At 39.6% G+C, this 22,718-nt stretch overlaps 1 protein-coding gene across 2 annotated transcripts in view; it reads left to right on the top strand.

Moving 5' to 3' along the window:
* The first annotated feature begins 7 nt into the window (after window positions 1-7).
* The window catches only part of HEATR1 (HEAT repeat containing 1), a 44,648-nt gene continuing 21,937 nt past the window's right edge, over window positions 8-22,718 (top strand). Inside the window, exons 1-23 of one of the 2 annotated variants that reach the window (XM_068676224.1) lie at window positions 8-137; window positions 289-457; window positions 1,857-2,073; window positions 3,033-3,174; window positions 3,699-3,800; window positions 4,386-4,526; window positions 5,003-5,214; window positions 6,424-6,557; window positions 7,401-7,509; window positions 7,884-7,994; window positions 8,431-8,548; window positions 9,731-9,838; window positions 10,262-10,357; window positions 11,447-11,535; window positions 11,846-12,057; window positions 12,324-12,445; window positions 12,932-13,129; window positions 14,319-14,505; window positions 14,799-14,947; window positions 16,714-16,906; window positions 17,409-17,581; window positions 18,413-18,580; window positions 19,462-19,704. In XM_068676224.1, coding sequence (XP_068532325.1) covers window positions 316-457; window positions 1,857-2,073; window positions 3,033-3,174; window positions 3,699-3,800; window positions 4,386-4,526; window positions 5,003-5,214; window positions 6,424-6,557; window positions 7,401-7,509; window positions 7,884-7,994; window positions 8,431-8,548; window positions 9,731-9,838; window positions 10,262-10,357; window positions 11,447-11,535; window positions 11,846-12,057; window positions 12,324-12,445; window positions 12,932-13,129; window positions 14,319-14,505; window positions 14,799-14,947; window positions 16,714-16,906; window positions 17,409-17,581; window positions 18,413-18,580; window positions 19,462-19,704 — 3,366 coding nt within the window. In that variant the 5' untranslated portion in view covers window positions 8-137; window positions 289-315. Of the gene's footprint in view, window positions 138-288; window positions 458-1,856; window positions 2,074-3,032; window positions 3,175-3,698; window positions 3,801-4,385; window positions 4,527-5,002; window positions 5,215-6,423; window positions 6,558-7,400; window positions 7,510-7,883; window positions 7,995-8,430; window positions 8,549-9,730; window positions 9,839-10,261; window positions 10,358-11,446; window positions 11,536-11,845; window positions 12,058-12,323; window positions 12,446-12,931; window positions 13,130-14,318; window positions 14,506-14,798; window positions 14,948-16,713; window positions 16,907-17,408; window positions 17,582-18,412; window positions 18,581-19,461; window positions 19,705-22,718 lie in introns of those variants that run through there. The other variant, XM_068676225.1, reaches the window with a different exon arrangement.

The raw sequence follows: 22,718 nt of genomic DNA, 5'->3' as shown, positions 1-22,718 counted from the left end.
ACACCCATGGGTCACCCCCCCCCCCCTCCCGTGGCCGGGCGGGCGGGAGGCGGGGCTTCCTCTTCCGCTGCCGCCGCTGGTTCCGGGTTAGCGGCGCGCGGTGCTGCGCACGTGGGGGCCCGGCGGCGCGCGGCCAGGTGGGCGCGGGGCGGCGGGACCGGGCTGGGCGGGGGGAGGGGGGCGGCGTCTCCATGGTAACCGCGGCCGTTACGGGGCCGTTACGGAGCCGTTACGGGGCCGTTACGGGGCCGTTACGAGCCGCGGCCTGCCGCCGTTGCTTCCCGTTAGGTGTCCGCGGAGGGGAGCGGCCTCACCATGACGTCCCTGGCCGAGCAGCTGCGGCGGCTCGCCCTGCCGCAGAGCGACCCCAGCCTCCTGAGCCGCGCCGAGGCGGCGTCGCTGCTGTTCGACTGCAAGGAGGCGGCTGCCGTCGACAGGGACACCTTCTTCGCCATCGGTGAGCTGGGGGCTTCGCGCGGCCGTCGTGGTAAAATTCGGTTATCCGGGCGGGCGGTGAGGGCGTGTCCTGAGCCACGGAGGGGCCAAAGGAGTCGCTCAGGGCGTAGCTCAGGTGGTCAGTGTAGGGGGATGCTTGGAGCAGGTGGTCTTGAGGGGCTTTTCCAACCGTAATGGTTCAGTGATCCTCCAGTTAGCAGCAGAATTGCAGGATGGGTCACGCTGGAGCACGTCTCAGGGCCCACGAGGTGACTGGGGACAGTCAGCGTGGTGTTAGCGCAGATCAGACACACCTGCCTGGTGCGATTGCCTGTTGGGGTGGTACAGCAAGGAGCGAGCGGGGCACGCCATTTATCTAGCCTTAGCAAGAGCTGTGCTGTCACAGGTACACCTGGTGGCTTGAGGGGCATGATATCCCTCTTCACTCAGTGCTTGTTAGGTGACTTCTATAAGACTGTCCAGTTTTGCCTCCATCCCCAGCATAAGATGTTCGTCAAACTTGGGTGAGTTCATTGCAGAGGACACAAGGTACTAAAGGGCTGGAGAACTTGCCTGAAAAGGGGAGGAAGGATGATGTGGGTTAAGTGTAGAGAAGAGAAGACTTTCATGGGTCTGCTAGCAGCCTGCAAATACCTATCAGGAGATGTTAATAAGATGGGTCATGTTCTTCAGAGAAATGCATGGCAGGAGAACAGGAGACAGTAAGTGTAAGTTACAACAGCAGAGATTGTGTGGGCGTATCGAAAAGCCTTTTCATCACATCAAGCAGTTTAACAGGAGACTGCCATCCATCCTTCTGAAAATCACAACTGGATAATTCCATGGGCTACCTGGACTGATAACGGAGCTAGTATTGCTTTGAGCAGGGTGTTAGACTAGAGATCTCCCAAGGTCCCTTGCAACCTGAATTAATCTATGATTTCATGAAAATGTACTGACACCCTACTCTTTGGTAACATTATTTAAGAGGATAGCAGTCCTAATGAAAAGTTTTAACTCTTAGTTATCCTCAAAGTAGTCAGACTACTGACCTCGATGATCTTCGTAGGTCCCTTCCAATTGGAATTACTGTCATCCTATCCTGTCCTTCCATTGTGCATCTCAGAGTCTGGCTACATCTCCTTGATAACCTATACTATGCCATTAAGTAGATGCTGACAGTAGTAAGATTTCCTTTTGGTGATCTCATCTCATTTCAACCCAGTTCTCAGCCTTTACTTTGTATGTCATTTTTTAGTCCTCAGACCATCATCATGGTCCTCTGCTGGATTCACATTTGTACATCAATGTTTTCCTTTAAGTGAAGAGCTCAAAATTGTACCCAGTGCCAGTGAGGACGTAGCTGGATAGGACTGGTGATTACAGCTGTTGCATTTAAAGCATTTTTTTTTTCCCTGCAGGATGCACTGGATTAGAAGAGTTGATGGGGATCGATCCTTCTTTTGAAGTGTTCCAGTCCAGCTTGTTTAGTCCCATGTCCAAAGGCCTGGAACGCAGCGTTCAGAGTAAAGCAGTAAATCAGCAGCTGAATCAGAATATTTCATTGTTCCTCATTCACCTGTCCCCCTACTTTATGCTTAAGCCAGCACAGAAGTGCCTTGAATGGCTTATTCACAGGTAATCCACTGAATATCATACATGTATAGATAAGGCTTCTAGAAATGCAAAAAATTTCTTTCCTTATAAGAATAATTTTTATAATTATACCAAGTCTTTCTGGAACAAAGGTTGAAAGGTTAAAATTATATATTTATATTTATAAAAATATCAATTTGGGCTTAGATTTTATGGGGTTGTGCATTATATGTACCAATTAGATTTTGGTCTTTTGAGAAATTTCTCTGAAAAATTTCAGTATACCATGATGATCTGTATAAATGTAATTATTTGTTTGCCAGGATTTCACTAAATTTGTACAGCTCTAACCGTCTTACAGAGGACCTGGAGAGGCTTTTCTGTAATATGTTTTGAGATAATGTGCTGTGTAAAATAGCAAACTGTCAATATAAACTGTGAACTGTAAAACATGCCCTTGTTTTATAACAAGAGCTAAGTAGCCTTATTACAAGGTAATGTAAGAAGGTGTGAAGAAAAAATGAACCAGGTATTTTCAATAAGTGCTCTTGTCCTTATATAAATTGACCTATCCAGATACAGAAAGTGTAATGTTTCATATCATGAAACAGTGACTGGGCAGTTGCTGTTGATACAACATTTTAATCGTGATTTCTTTTTAATATATTGTACAGAAATTTGTACTACATTATTGTAGATTTTGATTTAATATTAACAGTCTGTACAAAAGAAACTAAAGTTCTAGTTTATGTCAACTAGGGACCTAAAATCATTGAGTGAGAGGTAAAAAATTGTTTCTTTCCTGTCTTCCTACATATGGCTAGTGGCCTTTTGTTGGATTCTGGATGGGAAGCGGACCATATGTCTGCCTCAGTGTGATAGTCTTCTCTGGTCTTGCTTAAAAGGAAGCAAACCAGGTGTTCTGAGAAGAACATGGCTGAGTCTTTGTTTTGAACTTCAAGTAAATTTTTAACTGTATGTATTTATTTGTTTCTACTTAGATTTCACATCCACCTCTACAATCAAGATAGTTTGATTGGTTGTGTTCTGCCATATCATGAGACTAAACTATTTGTGAGAGTTATTCAGCTTTTAAATATAAAAAGCCCAACTCATAAATGGCACTGGCTGGATCCAATAAGGGTAAAGTACTTAACAGATGCAAGTTGGGAGCAACATGAGGAACTTTATTAATAATATCCTGACTCTGTTAGTAGATCTTTGAATATGGTCCACCTGTTTGTGTGGTTGCTTGTAGGATTGTACAGAAAGATCTAATTGCAAGAATGGAGCTTGAACTCCCACCTGTTGTTTCTGCTGTCTTTCTTTAAATACAACGATAAAAAGCTTCAATCATAATTACTTTTGTTTTGACAAAGTTAGTGTCAAAGTGTGTGCTTTTAAGGTCTAAGTATTTGCAACTGCTAGGAAGTATGTAAATTACTAAAATATTTGTTTATTTTAATATACATTATACGTAATGCTATTCAGCATCTGTCTTAATGTAAAAATTCCAGAGAGGTGTATGGGTTTCTATTACTTATTTTCAATTTCAGTGGTGTTAACCAATTGGTAGGCTTAATTTAAAGAGGTAAATGCTAATATTTACTTTGGGAGCTTTGCTTTACCCTAGAGTTTGCTAATTTTACTCTCTTCACCATGGAAAGAAACCTGGCGTCCCGCTGGCAAGGGGTACTCTCATTACACACTGCTACAAAGACCTGGATTTCATGGATTTCATCTGCAGACTGGTGGCAAAATCAGTGAAGGTTGTTTTTTTCATTCTAGAACGTTAGTGTGTTGTCACTTGTTTGTTCCCATCTTTGTGTATGTACAGTATTATGCCATTTACTAATATTTTGATTCATATATCATATAGTAAAAGGACTCATTTACTGGCAAGACATATGAACATGTCTTATTATTTACATAGATTACAATTTGTAAAAATTCAGGTGAGAAGTAGCAGAGAACCACTAAGCCAGGACAAAACAGTTTGGCACTACTGTATTACTTAAAGATACTGTGCTGTTTAAAAGTACTTCATTGTCTTAATTGCTTTTATAAACTCATTTGACCTACTGGTTTGTAACTTTGAATTTTGATATCTCTTTTGGGGATTGTCATGGTTGTTTTAAATGTATGCTTTCAAATATTAATGAGAATTTAAAAGGGGAAGGGGACAGTAAACTCTGGCAGAGTTTTCTGCTAGGGGAGGTGATGCCTTTGGTTGCATCAGCAGGAGTTAGTGGAACTTGCATGCTGGATTTCTGAGATCTTACTCTTTTTTGGGAAACGATATGAGTGTTTCCACTTTTTCAGATATCTCAACAACTTGATCTTCTCTTATCCAGGTCTTTTCCGAGTTACCTGGCAACTCTGCTCAATTGAGAGTTCTTCTTGCTTTTTATGCTTCCACCATTGTATCAGCTCTTGGAGCGGCAGAGAATATAACAGACAGCATAGTCTCCATGCTGCTCCCTTATATCCAAAAGGTACCTGAAGTTTTATTTTCCTACTTGTGTGATGAACTGTACTGTGTTCTGCCATCATGCTTTCTGTAGCTAACTGTTGGGAGGGTTTGAAGCATTAGGCACATGAAGGTCCATGACTAATAATGCTTTCTCATGCCTTTAAAGAGCACTTTTAAGAACTTTATTTCCTGCTCTGCATGAAGAATGAAACTGTGAGAAATAGATACACAATTTGATTGAGCCTCTTTGGTTTAGAAACTTAGTGTGCTAAACAATGAGGAAATGGAGTTAGAGTAATCAACCTGCTTTAGTATTACCTCTTTGCGTCAGCATGTGGGATCACTGCTCTGTTAAAAAGCAGAGAAGTTAACACCTAGAGAAAAAATATAGTGTAATTGCATGGATGTCAGGATGAAAATGATATGTATGTTAATTTACTTTTTTTTTTTTTTTTTAATTTGCATATGTCAAAATTACAACTTTTTCTCTTTTCCTAGGGCTTGAAATCCTCTATACAGGATTACAGAGCTGCAACATACATGATAATCTGCCAGATGACAGTAAAAGTGACAGTGGAGACCTCTTTGGTGCATTCCTTGATGTTGCAGATAAGCAAAACATTATCTAAAGTGCCCTCATTAGCCAGGGAAGGGGTAGCGTGTTTGAACCTACTTCTACAAACTCAGAAAGGAGACAATCTTGGGAAAAAGTAAGTCTACATGAACTGAGTTTCCTCCTTTTAAAAGCTCAAGCTGCACTTTGATAGTATGAATGTTTTCATCCTTCTCATTAAAAGGAAACCTCCCTATCAGAATTGTTGATAGTGTGTCAAAGGGTTCAGAGGTTTATTTGGCTTGCTTTGAAAATTTTTGTGGCTGCTACAGCTGAGGAGTCTCAGTCGTACGAGTTTGTCATCATTTGGTCCCCCTCCTGCCACTTTCCTCAGTAAGGGATTGCTGTCCATGTGCAAAACTGAAGCCTGTCAGAAAGAGACTTCCTTGAAGGTGGGAGTCTTGGAAAAGAAATTAGCATAATAATGGTAGTGCAAATTTGGAGTTATTTAAAGAGCTTGGAAAAAAAGTAGTTTTGCCCCTTCCATGGAAGAACTTTTAAGTTCATATCATTTTACAGCTGAAGTGCTTCTATAGCACTACTGCTTTGGTCCTAGAAGTCTTGTATTCTTCTGGATGTCCATGTGGTATTTCATTTCTTTCAGTCTTGTTTGCCCTGTAACAGTTGGTGCTGTTGCATGCAGCTGAACATGGTGATTGGAACTCTGCATGCTACAAGGAGTTTGGTTGCTGGTAGAAAAATTAACATGGGTATTCCAGTAGAATAAGTCTCTACTGGGATAAAAACAGCAATTACCTTCCAGATATTTGGAAGCAGTCTTTGAAGAGGAAAACAGGTTAAAAACAAAGGTGCAGGAAACTAAGAACAGGCATGCTTCTTGTATCATGCTGCATCCAGGCAGGTGGATATAAAGGGAGACAAGATGAGAGGAACTTATTAGTAGGAAGCAATTTACTTCTCTCTGAGGATCTCCTGTCATTAAGCTTGTACTTCTCTTCCCTTCTTTTCACTCTATGCAATGTGAGGATCTCTCTTCATGCAATCTATACAATTACTTTATCTCACACAACCAACTTCTCAAAAGCATAGAGATATTCACTGTGCCTTTGCAGCAGCTGTGCTCAGTGTGACCGGCAGCTCTGTTTTCTTCTTGGGCGTTAAATGCGCCAGTAGAACTGGCAACAAGAAAGTGGTATCCTTTCAGTCTTTGCAGCATTTACTTATATTGAGGCTGTTACCCAGTACTGAAAATTAAATCCTTAGGATGTTTTGCAAGTATTGGTAACCCAGATGAGCTTACGTTTGTTTTTTTTTGTTCCTTTTTTTTCCCTGTTCTGTTGTGCAGGCCGTTTAATTATCTGTGCGACAACCCAGAACTGGTAACACTTTTGCAAGGCCTTTCAGAAGGCTATGATATCTCTCCTCTTCTGCGTTACTTGTTGCCTCACCTTGTTTGCAGTATCATGAAATATGATGCAGGTAAGTTGGCACATATATTTAAAACTTCGAGTCTTATAGACAGCGAGCTATGCTAAATGTCTTAGCTGTGCTGTTTTCATTTTGTTTCTGCTCTTAAAACTGTACCAATACACATGAAGATGTGGTTGAGCTTCAGTGTGTGTTGCTTTTTGTTTTTCAATGTTCTATGGAAGATGCTATTTTAGGCATTGTTATACCTATGTCACTTTGATTTAGATGTTGATTTTCAATATGCAGCAGTAACTTAATTTTGATATACTACATTTCTTACTCTTAGAGAAGTACTGTAATATTGCAAAGTCCATGATTCGAGTCCATACATAAATTAATTTTAGGTAGATTACATGTAATGCATATGTAGTTTAAGTGGTAGGGATCTGTGTTTACCCAGTAAAATAAATGTGCCTGGAAATGTTCGTGGATAACAAGGCTGACTGGTATGCAGCAGTCTGTGTCTGTACCATCAAGTCTGCTTGTGCTGCGGACTGTTTTAACTGCCAAATCATGGTTGGGAAAGCTCTTTAGTTGAAAGCGTCGAGATTGACACCAAGGAGTGCTCTAGCAAGTTGCTGGCATAGGTTGTGGTAGCAGATCTGGAACACTCCATAGCATACTTGAGTTTATTGACAGCAATACAGCCTTTGACACTTCAATGACATTGGTGTAACGCATTGCTAGAAGCACACTGAGAGTGTATGTGAGTTATCAGTGAACATTGTTGTCTTCAAGTTGTGTGCTTGGCTCATCAGATGATGCTGCCTATACCAGCTACTAGTTTTAGTCAGGATGGGGAGGTTATGTTCAAGCTATTGTTCATCTGCTATTATTACTCATTCTTCTTAGAGGAACAAGAAGAATCTGAGGAGAGAGAGGATCATATTTACATCAGACATCTTGAAGCTATTCTTCAGACTATACCACTGGAAAAGGATTTAGATCACCTATTGGCTTCGTGAGTTAACATAGATCTGTTTTTGTTTTTTCTGCAGTACTTCAGTCATTTCTGGTTTAATAACAATGAATTGCTGACAATCCTGACAATGCTGTTACCATTATATGAGCATCCCTTTTAGTGTCATTTTTATTTGGGTTTACAAATTAACTCCAAACTTAGGTATTGAAACTGAAATGTTCACTAATCCGAAAGAGTCACGATTTTAGCACTTGTGGGAATATTTATGGGACAGAGTGAAACATAAGGCCAGGAGCAAATCTGCAATAAGTAATGCATATTAATTCTATCCTGTTCAGCAGTATGTTTTATAACATTTATGAAAACTGGTTTGACCTAAAAATGGTGGCTTTTTCTTTTATTTGTAATTTTAGCAAATTTCTTGAAGGGTTTATCTCCTATGGTTCAGAGATTGAATCTAATCCCACCAAAATGGATGCAATCAATCAAAAGCTGCTTCCTCTTATCAGACTTCTTGAGAGAAAGTAAGTTCCATTTTCCTTTGACATATATACAGCCTGTAGGCTGATGAGGTCAGCTATGATCTTGGTTTATTGCGTGTCATAACCACAATAATCTTGCTGAAAAAATACAGTAGAAGTAACTGACTCTTAATTTTTGTCTAAATTTTATTTTGCTGATCTAACTTTGTTTTGTCAATACTGTCATACCTGGGCACGGGCCTACTGGCTTTGCATGGCTTCTTGCTGTTTGACGTTACCTTTTCTGCTCATTATTTACCCTAGTGGGCTGCATGTCATCTGAGTTAAGACATAAAGACTGATGGCCTTTACAAAGCTTCTTAAAATACCTGTTCAGAAAAGTGCATTCAGCTTCCTTGTATTTCCTTGTATTTCTCTTGGAAATACTTGCTCTTCTATAATGCTCTGTGGAAAATGTTGGAGTTTTGTCTGTTGGCAGGTATCCTAAAGCATTAGATGCTGTGTTGGAGGAGCATCTGGAAGGTACTACAGATCAAGCTGACCAAAATCTTTTTCATCAATTTATTTCTCTGTCACAAAGCTGTGGCAAATACAAGGTAGGTAGAAGCTTAATTCCTGATCCTAGTTCTTACCTGGTTATACTAACAGAAGGTTGATGTGCCAAAGGTCTGCTCTCTATTCCTTCCTCTCCCTCTACCCCCTCCACCCCCCCCCCCCCCCCCCCCCAAAAAAAAAAAAAAAGAAACACTTAAGTGCAATGATGAGTTGATCAAAAATGTGATAAAACCAGAAGCTATCAGATCTTTTAAGTTCATGTTTATTATGAGCAGTCACGGGTGTGAGTTTTTCTCATCATTAAAATTTACACGCTTCCACCTGCACATGATTGCTCTTATGGTAACTTTTTTCCTTATGAACATGGCCAGTGCACAGAGTGTACTGTTTGATAACAATGTGGTGCTGCCCAGCAAGGTCTGATCTTACTTAAAGAGCTTGTCAGTGCCATGCAAGTCTGTTTGGGGTAAGCTGACAAACATTAACAGACTTAAGAGAAGGTTGTTGTGTTGTTTTTATGAATGCTACAGTCAGTAAGGTGGAAGAATATAGCGTTCAGAGTTCTGCGCAGTTTCTGAAGAGTAAGTCAAACTCAGAGAAACAGAATAAGCACTAGTGCGACAAATTAGTTTAAGGATTTTTTGAGTTATTTTATATCACTAAGAGATGGTTAGTATTGTGAGAGAGACTGAAATCACTTAGGAAAAGATGGTAACCTATATAATGAAGAACTTTTTGAATTTTTGTACTGATTTCCTGAAGGCATGGATTCTGTGACTGAGTAGCAAGTGAGTTAAGAGAGGAACAGAAAAAAGGCATGCAGAATGAAGCCATGTGACTTTCTTCTAGCCTTTAATGTTCAAAAGATAAGTGCAGGCAATTGTACTGGCAGGGGTACCTTTTTAACAGTTTCTATCTGTGGTCTGTCACATTGACATTGTCACCAGAGCTTTCTCAGAATCCTTAGATAAGTGTAACGTTTTTCTAGGACAGAAAGGTATCTGTGCTTTACTGTACTTTTCAAGTTGTGTTCCAAAAACTGTCTGCCAAAGTGAGGAAGAACAAATTTGAAACTGTTATACAACATCTTTGTCCTGCTGTTGACACTTTTTTGGTCAAGGTTTCTCATCTGAAAAAATGCTGAAAGAATCTCTTCCAGTACCCTGACATATACTTAAAGTATTTTTAACATGTGGTGAGTGACTCTGAAATCTGTATTTCAGTTTCTGGAAGACTCTGATACCTCCCTTCTGCTTAGTTTGAATCATCCTCAGCCAGCTGTGCGAGTCCTGGCTCTTCAGCATTTGAAAGATGTTATCAAAACATCAAAGGTTTGTGTCCTGAATCTCTCACTTACAGAATGTACTTAGCATATGAAATCTTCTAAAAGCTGTTTGACAGAAATATCATTTGAAGATAAGTGATACGTAAAACTATTCAGAAATGTCATTCTGACAGCTTTTCATAGTGATTTGAGAAGGCTCCTGTCAGCATTGCAGCATTGTCCCTTGTTCTGGAGTCTGGATGTAGCTCTTTTTTACTAAGCTGCTTGTAGACTAAAACCAAATCTAGGTTAATGGTTATTTTTATTTTTACTTTTATTATTGAAAGTTAGACTGTTATTTGTGGTTCAATTTCAATAATATTACCACTTGTACTAGGATTCAAATATTTCATTATAGCCTATAAATTGTGCTAACAACCTTTTCTTTTTTTTTTTTTGTTCCGTTTCTTTTTTCTCTGATTTTCTTCAGGAAGGCTTTGATCAGTCTTTCATAGAAGAATCAATTTTTGAGCGCCTCAAGGATGACAACAGAGATGTCGTGATGTCTGCTTTCAGTGCTTTGGAGGTAGGTATATTTATTTTGATAAGTCAGGTGAGGTTTTTATCTGGTTCTGAATATGTGTCTGGAATGTATTCTCTTTAATTGCTTTTCTACTTATCTCTTTGGTATATAGCTTTTGTCCTTTATTGTTCTTCTTGTACTCCTCTCTTTGTTGTATGGTTTTGTTGGCTTTTGTCCTTTAACAGGATGAAGTAGCACAAATTAGGAGTCTATTGTTTACCTATCACAGGTACCCCTCTTCTGCAACTTTCTGTTTCCTCATCTTTCCCAAAGTGTCTGTAGTTAGCCTGATTTTATTTATATGTTGTTTAGTAGATACTAAAGCATATTTTAAGCTTTGATTATAAAGTGTGCCTTCTGATTATCCTGTATATATCTCTGTAAAAATGATAGCCATGTAATCTGCCTTTTGTGTGGAAAATGGTGCAATGACAAGTCATTACACTAGTGAGAAGTGCTCAGCTGAGTTTTTCCATATGGGAGTCATTTGATCAGTTCATAGTAGCCAAGTTCTAAACGCCAGCTCGGGTTTATTGGATGAGACTCTGGTATGCATTGTACTGATTGTTTCCAACTAGGGTAACAGTCTGTCTTCATTGCTTCTGCTAGTAGTAGTGGAGAATATTATTAGCAGTAATATAATTGGTCTTGTGTTCATTCATTCTCAATCACTAAAAGATAGCAATCGAAGCATTTGAGTGATTATCTTTAAACTTCAGTGTCTTTTGTTGATGTGCCTTTTATTTTTGTAATACAGATGCTGCATAAAGTGAAAGCAATTGTTACTCAATTACCAAGTGTTTTGCTTTTTGTGTGTTCATCAGTTTTACAAAGTATTTCTGCATTCAATAAATTCTTTGTACTTTAGATTTCAAGAGAGCACGCTGGGCAGTCTTATAACATTTGTTTACCCCAATGATATTTTTATTGTGTAATCATCAACAAAATGATGATTATTTAGTTATTATTAAGAGTTCAATTAGTGTTGTTTGATCCATGTTTCTTCTTGATATAATAAATTTTCCACTGTGAAGAGTAATTTATTTTTTTATCTTATTATACTTACATTTCTCTCTCTTGATTAATTTCCAGATTTTCAGGAAACAAGTCAATCCAGAAGTAGTGGTATCAAGTCTTTTGAATATTTTCCAGAGAGCTGATCTCTCAAAGGATGGAAAGTGGTATGTTTCTGTCTTTTTTTTCAGACTACTTTGTCTCTGCATAAATGAAATTCAAAAGTAACTTCCAATAATACTTTAAAAACTATTTTTTCACTTTAAATACTTTTTCTTAGGTTGTATATATATGCTGAGTTATAAGAGAAATTTTCATTATTTGTGTACCATTTCCGGTGAGTTCCCTATTTGTTCTCAATGCTACTTGAATTCTGGAGGGGAAAAAGTAAACCATGGAAAATGGAGAAAAAAACAAAGACATGTAGCAGACATGCTAGAGCAATGATTTATCAAGATCACTTTTTTTCTTTTTTAGGTACAAGGTTCTGGAGCGAGCAGTAGAGATTTTAGTCAAAGAGGAGATTTTGAAAGAGAAAAAGGAACTACTGGATGAAGTGGTAATGCAGTTGTTACCGTTTATGGTAATCACTAATGCCAATTCAAAATCTTCAGAATGGAAAATGGCCATTTGTCTGTCAGAATCTGATCTCTGCTCCTTACACCCTTTACTGAAAGGCTGGCCAGAAGGTAATGTATTAATTGTACCTAATTTGATGACAATAAGTTATGACAATGTAGCACTTCATGCTTACTAAACCTTAACAGTAATCGAGAGAGTGGCTGTCATTAATAAGCTCTTATACTAAGAGCACAAATAAAATTGTTTAAAAAGCTCTTTGAAAGAATAAAGTTGTATAGTATTTTACTGACTGTTTATAAATATTACTGAGCAGCCAGTGAGATTTGTATACCTGTGTTCTCTGATTTACTCTTTTTTTTTTCCATTGGAATAGCTCTTCAAGCAGCAATTAAGTCTAGCAAGCCTGCAGAACTGATTGGAACGATTAACAAGGAAATGATTCTGTTGTTTTCTAAAAACATGACTTCAGGGGACCCTTCCTTATTATTGCAAACAGTATGTGCGCCACGTTTCTCTAACCTTAATTTCCAAGTGGTAATTAGTAAAGATGTTGAACTTCGTATGTGTTGTTCATAGTATTATTATGTCATTATCAAGCTGCTACGGAAAGTATGCATATTGCATCTAAGAAAAAAAAAACAGTACAAGAGAGATAAAAGACATTTCTGTTTTAATATAAGGAAAAGAAGAAGTGAAGCCATTACCTATTTGTAGAAATTATTGGTGTAACCAAATTGCAGGAATTTTAGGTTTCCTGGAACAAAAAAAATAAATAAAAGTACCTATGGATAGTTCATCGACACAGATGGGTGTGTGTTCCTAGGTTCCAAAGGGTACCATTACAGCAGACAGTAATGTGTTACCAATGATAGCAGGTAATAAGGATTTAAGTAGACATGCAAATGAAACGCTATATAGTCACAGCTAAGTCTCACTATCTCACAGACTTTTTGTTGTTTTTCATGCCCTTCCATTTCCAAGGTTGATGATCTGATACTTGTTGCTGAAACAGAATCTGACAACGTGAAACAGAAAGTAACTGCTCATATAATTGGTTCCGTGCTTGTTCAGTGCTGCTGCGGTTCACAGATGAAGGAAAGTTATTTTTCAGTGGCTATCAGAGTCTTCCGATTCTTGGATGAAAAAATACGAAATCTCAAAGCTTGTCATCCTGCAGAGGTGAGATATAAACAGTTAGGAGAGGGCATTTTCTTTGTAATGGAGAAATGTCTTCCATCAGAGGAACAGGGAGCTTACAAGCCTTGAGGAGGACTGAAAATCTTACCTTTATTTCTTTTCAAAGCCATGTAGTTGGCAACAGTAATCAAAGTTGCCGTTAAGAATTTCTCTTTTATTTTACCGCTCTGGTGAGTCTATGTTAAAAAAAATTAAGAACTGCAGTGCTTTAGCCTAACACCCCACCAAGTAATTCAGTGTTGTCAGTACTTTGAGCTTGGCACCAAGTTTGGGGCATTTTTGCCAGCTACCTTGTGGCATCATGTGTTATTGTTGAGCTTAGGAATGCCATATTTTTCAGTTGTTGAGTAAAAAGTTTGGTGACTTGTTCAATATGGGAAAGAAGGACATACAGCTGAGTATAAAAAAGAGCTTATATTAATTTCAGCTTCATCCAAGTCTTTGGAACAATATTGAAAGTGTTGCTCCTTGGTATATTGCACAGCTCCATAAGCAGTTGTATTGACATTTGTTGGGAGATAACACAGGTACAAGGAGGAGCCATCAGGCAGGAATGATGTTCAGAAGAGTATTTCTGCATCTTTCTGCTTTTTTTGTTTTGCTTTATTTTTAAGCATATTTCCCATATAGGTTTGTTGTTCTTATTGTTGTTTGTTTATTTAACAACATTAAGAGTTCATTTTTTTTCTTGTGTAAGAAACCTAGGTGAGCAGGGCTGTATTTACTTGTGTGCACCTCCTCGCATACATCTGTAGCAATACATGGTAATTGGTTATTCTTACCTCAGATGATTCCATCAAAGGGTTTTTATATATAAAAGTATCTGAAAGATATGGATTATGTTTCCTAAACAGAGCTAGATGAAAGGATGAAACTGAACATCCACAGAATGCTCTAACTCTTCATCTCTTTGAAGAAATATTTTAGGTGGAATTTTATTGTACCCTTTTGTTACTTTGCTTATGTATACTCTTAATCATGGCTTTAAGAGCAATTATAAATTTTTAAACTGCAGATGCAAGTTTAAATGTAAAATGAGAATTGTAATTCACTTCATAATGATACCTGTTTTGAGGTTAGGAATGTAATATCGCTGAACTTTAGTGCTAGATTCTGTCTTCAATTGGATGAGATTATGACACTATATGTTTCAATAAATTTTTGTTCACAGGAAACTCCCTCAAATTGGTCTATTGAAACAACACAGGAAAGTTTGGGGCTTGTTATGGACTTGTTAACTGCATATATAGAAAAGCTCGATAATGACCAGACTGTTGATGCAGAGGAGTCTGCTATGTTTGTGTTTTTATTGAAAAGTTTTATTCATCACCTAAAACCTCCTCCATCCTTTCCAAAAGGTGGGTGTTAATGTTTTGAATTTCATCTATTATACAACAATTTGAAGTTAAGGAAAGCGGGGAGTTTTCGTGTGTTTGTTTGCATGCTTTAGAGGTTTTTGGAAACAAGCAAACCTTGCTGTCCTAATCTTCTTCCACTGTTGATATTGTATGGAGATCTGTAAAGATGTCTTGTGACCATGAAATCAGGAAAATGTATTGTCTTACTTCAAATAAAGGTGTTTATTTTCTTTTTGTTCCTGAAGTTTTTCATATGTATCCACTGTGACTGATTTATAACTTTTTTTTCTTAGAACAAACTTGGTGGAATCCTGAATCTTTGAATCAAGATTGCCAAAACTACCTGCACCTCCTTTTGGGGCTATTTGACCTTCTTGTCTGTGGAGCTAGTGAGGGAGGCAATGTTGTTCAGTACAGAGCATTGATGAATCTCTTACTTAAGGTATTATTTTCATACTTATTTTCTTAATTATTGTTCTGAGTTACTATTCATCAAATATTATGCAGAAATACAAAATTTTAGAGAAAGGTGAGAAAAACTGAGTATTGATCATGGAATACTGGTTGTGCCTCTGCTAGTGCTATGAGCAAACATGAGTTTAAGCTTCAACTGGTTAGTTGACGTTAACTGAATATGGTAGGAAACTAGAGTAAAAATCAATAAATGTTGAGGCAAATCAATAAAAGTTGAGGCAAAGCTAGAGCTTCTGGTACTACCTGAGAGCAAAGCAAACGGTTACTCTGAAATTTGTTAGCTTTTAAGATAAAAAAATTAAAGAACTTCTGGAACACAGTGCATGTTTAGAAGAGAGATGAATGAAAAGGTGGTAGGAGAGACTACAGAAAGTTTGTGGGATGAGGTTAGTGATGTCTTTAGTACTTTTAGTAATAATTTGCTTCTTTCATTTCTGAAGTACTGCTTATCTCTGATTTTGAGGGTGTTTATTTTGAAAAAGATAAGAATTATTAATTATTTTTGCCTGCTCCAGAGTAGTTAATATAACTAGAAGCTAGATCTTGGTGGAATCCTAGAAAAGAGAGTAGGGTAGAGTATATCATAAGCTCTATCATTTGTTCCTGCAAGCTGTGTTCAGTCTTCAGGATGCTGAGTGGGCACTCCTGTTTGATGAATAGAGATCTCTTAGGATTCCGAAGAGCATTTTACAGACAGAAAAAGTGCTACCTGTTGCCAGACCGTATGGTAAATAAGTGATTGTTAATTGATTTGGGAGACTATTAGAAGATAATGTAACTGCTTCAAAATCAGAAATTATCCTCGTTGAACTTCAGACAGGAGCAAGGCTGAGATAATTGGATGTAGATGTGTGAAAAACTGAATTGAATCTTGTGGAGCAACTACTTGTTGAAGAGGTAGGGGGATGGAGACAGGAGTGGGGAGATTATCTGGCCTGTACCTGAGATGGTCAGTGATCCGTGTGTGATTCAGGGTTTGTTTATTTTAGTTTGTGCTCTATTATTGTAAAATAAATAATTGTAAATTGTAAAATAAATAATTTGATATACATCAAATCCAGGACAAATTCTAAAAATAACATTTAGTGTGAACATTCAACACAGAAAGCTGTGCCACACAGTGAAGTTAAATGCTCAGTCCTAAGACAGTAGCTGATAGAATTCTGAAAAATCTTTCAGTTTATACAACTGATGAAAAAGCCAGGCATTACTTCCTTAGAGCACTTCTAATATAAACATGACTGCCACTCAAAAGAGAAGATGAAAGTTCCTAACTTTGCTCTATTTTGCATATAACTATTTTCATGCTCAGTTAACACATTATAAAAATGTTCATACGGATGTGGATTTGGTCTGCAATGAAGGAAACATAGACTTTATTTGTGTACCTATAGACTACGTGTTGTCTGTTCAACTAAATAAGCAGTTTGTCAAGAAACACATGGACTTTTTTTACATATGCAAGTATTGTCGGTATAGCTCGGTATATATATATATATATATATATATATATATATATATATATATATAGCTCAAGTGTATATATATATATATAGCTCAAGTATAGCTCGGTAACGTTTTCTTCCCAAGAGAACACTGTTTCTGACTCTAGTTTTCTCCTGTGTGCTTCTTTGGTTTGGGTGGTTTATCTGATGTGAGTAGTAGTTTGCCAAATCAAGGCTGTCCTGACCTGACCAACTGTTCTTTTTTTTTTCTCTTTTATTTACATGTAAGGTACATGTAAAGGATTCAGAAGTTCTCTTCAAATTCTTTTCAATTTTATGGACGTACAGCTTTAACCTTTCAAATCATCTGAATTATGAAGTCAATGCAATGCTGCAGACTCGAGCTTTATATATTGGCTATGCAGTGCTTGTATCTCAGACATACCAAAAGAAGAAACAGCTACTATCACCACCATCTCCAGGTGAAGTAAAATCTATTCATCTCTTAATTTGAGGTTTAATGACAGTATGTTTTAATTTCATATCATTTTTCTCTATTTCATACCATGGAGGGGTATCTCTAATAATTTATGTTTAGCTGTACTAGGCTGAGATAGATCTTCTTGCTGATTCACTGCTGCAGTTGGTAGCCCAATTTTGGAAGCAGTTGAAACAGCTTTTATTGTTGTACTTTTTTTTTTTTTAATCTTAAAGGTGTTAAAAACCAAGGTTCTATGCTGAATAAGTCAGTTATAGCACCTTTCTTTCTGTGCATTATAAACATGTGGAAGGGCAACAGTGAAGGAATTCAGAGTCACGAATATGTGAGGTTCATGTTGTCTTTGTGTAGTCTAGATGTTTATAGTGAAAAGAGATGACTTTTAAATTCTAAATTAATTTTGATGCCTCCTCAGGACAGATACAGTAAAATTCTGACCATGGAATTCTGTTGTCTTTTCCTCCTTTCCCTCACTCTTTTTACAGTGGTGATATCTCTGCTCGTTAATTTGGGTAGTCCTGTGAGCGAAGTTCGAAGGGCTGCTCTCAATTGCTTCCGCTCCTTGAGCGGGGTGAAGGACTCTTTATTTCACCCTATTTTTCAGCATCTGGTGCAAAAGACAGAAGAGATCATATCTGACCCTGCATACATAACACAGGTATTTGTGCTGTTAAGGTGTGCTTTGATACAAGTTCTGTTAGCTGCTGTGAGCTGTGATGTAAGGTAATTGGGTTAGGGAGTACTTAAATAAACCGGACATGCTTATGTCCATGGGGCCAGATGGGTTGACCCACAGTGCTGAGGGAGCTGGCTCATGGCACAGCAAGGCCATTCTTAATTATCATAAGAAGAAAAAAAAAAAAAAAAAGTCACAGCAATTAGGAGATGTTCCCCAAACCTGAATGCAAGCAAATATCACTCCTATCTTCAGGAAGTGTGAGAAGGATGAGGCAGAAAACTACAGAATGGTCAGCCTCACATCGGTCCCTAGGAAGGTGATGGGGAGCAGCGAGCATTGATTTATGAAGGGGGAAATAGTGTTTGACCAACCTGATAGCCTTTTATGATATAGAGAAGAGCTTTGTAGACAAAGAGAAAACAGTGGATGTTTACCTTGACTTTAGAAAGGCTTTTGACACTGTCCCACGTAACATTCTCATAGATAAGGGAAGTACACTGAAAAATGGCTGAACAGCCAGCACGGGATGTTGTGATCTGTGGCACAATGTCCCCTGGGAGGCAGGTCCCTAGCAGGATTCCTCTGCTGTCAGTACTGGGACCAGTACTGTTCAGTGCCATCATTAATGATATGGATGATGGAACAGAATGTACCCACAGCAAATCTGAGATACCAACTCATGGTTTATTTACAGGTAAACAATTCAGTGTATATCTGGATTGCATTATTACAAAAGCATTGAATAAATGTTGTTTTAAGGCACTTTTACTGTAGGGAAGGAACTTTATTTTCACTTTGTTACTGAACTAGATCATGGCAACCCTATTTGAGGAGCTTGAGACACAACCAAAACAGAAATCCCAGAAGAAAAAATTGTCAGAAGCTTTGGAAAGCATACTCGATTGTGTACAAAACCCTCTTTGCCCATCATATGTCGCAAGAAGCTTAATGAAAATTCTTCACGAAGTCCATGGTGAGGTGAGTCCAGCCATTATAGTTTTACACTTGTTCTGTCAGTATTGCACTTAAATGAAAAGCAGAAATCATGTCATTTAATAGTAATGCTGTTAAGTAACAATTTATAGATTGTTAAGCATTAAGTTGACACTTCAATAGTGAGCAGTCATGCTGCAAAATATGATTTAATGAAACACAAAATATTTTCATACTCCATCCAGGAATGTATGGGATATTGTGCTGGAGTTGTTAAGGAAACTTCTTAAGGTTACTGAAAAGCTTCAGAATAAGGTTCTTCCAGAAGAAATAGATTGTCTTGGCTAGGTATCTGTGAACAGAGTTTTCTGTACAGAATTGTAACATAATAGGAAGAACTACTTATTTAAGTAGTTTTATGTGTAAATACTAAGCTCATTTTATCCTAGTATACTCAGAATTCTTATTCTCTGAGTGATGGAAAATACGTGAGTTTATTGTTCAAAAATGAACAATATGAATGAAGTTACGAGTTTTTGTGTTTTTTTCAGTTGTATGTTTCTTGAAAGGATTGTACTTTGTATAGAGGATGAGTGTTCTTGCCCTGTGCTGAGGTTTTGTAGGAGACAGTAGTCATAAATCATTTTTTTTTAAAAAAAAAAAGCCTTCCTTACTTTAAAAACATGAAATACTACCTACCCATCAATGGAGAAATAAAACAGTAGCTGATGAGGAGGTACTTGTGGTAACATGACAGAAAGTCTTGTATTTTTCTTCTTTAATAGCTGTTGCATAAAGTACAGTAGGAAATGTGGTACTAGAGAGGGAACAGATGTTGCAGTAAAATTAAGCTGCACTACTGGAAGCTTGTTAAAACAAGAATGAATAAAAAGCAAACTGTTCTTACAATTTTTCTCTGTTTGCAGATGATTCTTTCTCACCTCTTGCCTGCACTAGACCGGTTGCTTGAGAAGGTCTCGAAGGAACCTGAGACAATGTTAAAAGATGAAGCTGTTTTCCTGCATCTCATACTTGGGAAGTTTAATGAACGTTCAGCAACCCTCTTGTGCAAGAATCAGCAGAGTTTGGATTTATTTATTAAAAGTCTACATGCTGCCAAGAAAATCTATGAAGAAATTCCACCTTTCCAAATTACAGCACTTGGGCAGGTATGGTTTTCTAAAAGATTTTTAATTTGCTTTTGTGCTTACAGCAAATAGCAGTGTGTAGAATTGCGTATGCAAGGAGTCCGTAGTTTTTGCCTGTCCTGGTTTCAGTTAGCACAGAATTAATTTTCTTCCTAGTAGCTGGTGGAATGCTGTGTTTTGGCTTGGGATGAGAAGAGTGCTGATAACACCCCGATGCTTTAATTGTTGCAGAGCAGTGCTTATACTAAGCCAAGGACATCTCAGCCTTTTGCTCTGTCCTGCCAGCGGGCAGGCTGGGGGTGCAGTAAGAGCTGGGAGGGGACAGACCCAGGACAGGTGACCCAAACTAGCCAAAGGGGTATTCCATACCATCTGACGTCATGCTAAACAATATATAGGGGTGGCTAGCCGGGGGGAGGGGGCCGGACTGCTCGGGGTTAGGCTGGGCATCGGTCAGCGAGTGGTGAGCAATTGCATTGTGCATCACTTGTTTGTACATACTATTATTACTTTCCTATTATCACCATTGTATTATTATTGTTATTATTTTATTATTATTTTGTTATTATTATTTTCCTGTCTTATTAAACTGTCTTTATCTCAACTCACGGGCTTCACTTTCCATTTCTCTCCCCCGTCCCAGAGAGGGAGGGGGGAGGGTGAGCGAACGGCTGCGTGGTGTTTAGCTGCCGGCCGGGTTAAACCACGACAGTCTTTTTGGCGCCCAACGTGGGGCCCGAAAGGTTGAGATAACGGCAGATCTGATCAGAGTGTGTTAAACTAAAATTGGTGTAAGGATTAGACCTGCTTAATAGTCACTTGTCATAATGCTGATTGCTTTAATCTCAACTCTGCTGCGCCTGTTTTCCAAATTGAGTATTATAGTACATTATTTTCCGTATTTGCTCTCTGTCGTGTTGTTTATTCTCTCCGGGCCCTGGTTTCAGATCATTATGGTGCTGTGTGTTGTAGCAATGGCTTATGAGACGATGAAATATGTGATCATGACTCTAACTTGTTATTTGTATTCAGTAACATCGTCGACTCTGTACTTTGGAAACTGTATCTTGGAAACTATTAGCAATTATACCTATTGTTTTTTTCCATTATGGAGTCAATCTGTGGAGGGGAAAGGGGAAGATATTTTTCCTTACTTGCTTACTCTCCCTTTCTCCTTCACCCCCCCTGTATCCTCCTGGGTCACTCTGCCTTCCTCCTTCACCACCCTCTTATCCCCTGAGCTTGTCACAATAGCTCTCCAAGATATTGAATATTTCTGGAATACTCAGAGTACCATAGTCTTGTTGTTCTGCCTCATGAATGCACTTCAGATTCTGCTTATAGTTAAACAACTACTTATGAAGCTCATCCGGAGATCTGCCCGGAGGCAGGATAGTTGTGGGTGGCAGGGAGTATGGGTGGATATGGGCAGGCATCTAGAGCAGTTGGCACCCCCAGTGTGTTGGAAATTCACCCCTGAACAATGGCAAAATCCTCAAAAACTGGCAGAATGCTTGAAAAAAAGGTGTCATGATTCTGGCAGTTCTAAAGTAACACAAATCATTGTAACGTGCTGGGGCCTGGCTCATGCCTATCGAGCTGCCATTGATACTGCTATCAACTTAGTGACAGACCCTGCGGCCACTCCAAGCCCTGTGACAGATCCAACGGCCACTGTGACCCCTACGGTGGACTCGGCAGCTGCTCCAGATCCGGTTCCTGCAGCCACTCCAGATCCGGTTCCTGCAGCCACTCCAGATCCGGTTCCTGCAGCCACTCCAGTCCCAGCTCCTGCAGCCACTCCAGTCCCAGCTCCTGCAGCCACTCCAGTCCCAGCTCCTGCAGCCGCTCCAGTCCCAGCTCCTGCAGCCGCTCCAGTCCCAGCTCCTGCAGCCGCTCCAGTCCCAGTTCCTGCAGCCGCTCCAGTCCCAGTTCCTGCAGCCGCTCCAGTCCCAGTTCCTGCAGCCGCTCCAGTCCCAGCTCCGGCCGCTACTCCAGTCCCAGATCCTGCAACTGCTCCAGCTCCAGCTCCTGAAGCTGCTCCAGCTCCAGCTCCTGAAGCCGCTCCAGCTCCAGCTCCTACTGCTGCTCCAGTCCCAGCTCCTGCAACTGCTCCAGCTCCAGCTCCAGCTCCTGTAGCCGCTACAGCTCCGGTTCCTGCAACTGCTCCAGCTCCTGCAGCCGCTCCAGCTCCTGTGGCCGTGTCAGAGAAACGAGCTGTAGCAGTGCAAGTTGACCCTGCAGAGGGTATTCCAACCCCTGTAACGGGGTCAGAGAAACGAGCTGTAGCAGTACAAGTTGATCCTGCAGAGGGTATTCCAATCCCTGTAACGGGGTCAGAGAAACGAGCTGTAGCAGTGCAAGTTGACCCTGCAGAGGGTATTCCAATCCCTGTAACGGGGTCAGAGAAACGAGCTGTAGCAGTGCAAGCTGCCCCTGCAGAGGGCATTCCAACCCCTGTGGCAGACCCTGTAACAAAGTCAGAGAAACGAGCAGTAGCAGTGCAAGCTGCCCCTGTAGAGAAGGTGAAAATATGGTACAGAAATTCAAGTCGTTTAGAACGCAGAGAGTCTTCTGCCAATCCAGGTAAGGCTTCTGCCAAAACTAAGTATAGAGATGACGAAGATGATGACGACGCTGGGCCATCAAGGATTCAGGAGGAGGAAGATGAGGATGCCGAAAGAGCAACAGTAACTACCCGAAGCCTAAACGAGCGCGAGCTACGAGATGTGCGAAAAGATTTTGGTCGCTGTATAGGTGAGCAGCTTGTCACCTGGCTGCTCCGGTGCTGGGACTCTGGAGCCAATTGTGTGGAATTAGACGGCAGGGAAGCCAGACGGTTGGGATCCCTTGCTCGAGACGCCGGCATTGACAAAGCAATTGCAGATGGAGCACGACCCACCAGCCTCTGGAGGCGTCTCCTCTCAGCTGTGAGGGAAAGGTATCCCTTCAAGGAAGATATTTTATGTGTACCAGGCAAGTGGACCACTATGGAGAAGGGAATCCAGTACCTGAGGGAATTAGCCGTACGGGAA

This window comes from Anas acuta, chromosome 3 (assembly GCF_963932015.1).
Source record: "Anas acuta chromosome 3, bAnaAcu1.1, whole genome shotgun sequence".
NCBI lineage: Eukaryota > Metazoa > Chordata > Aves > Anseriformes > Anatidae > Anas > Anas acuta.
This window is presented reverse-complemented; position numbering and strand designations above follow the sequence as displayed.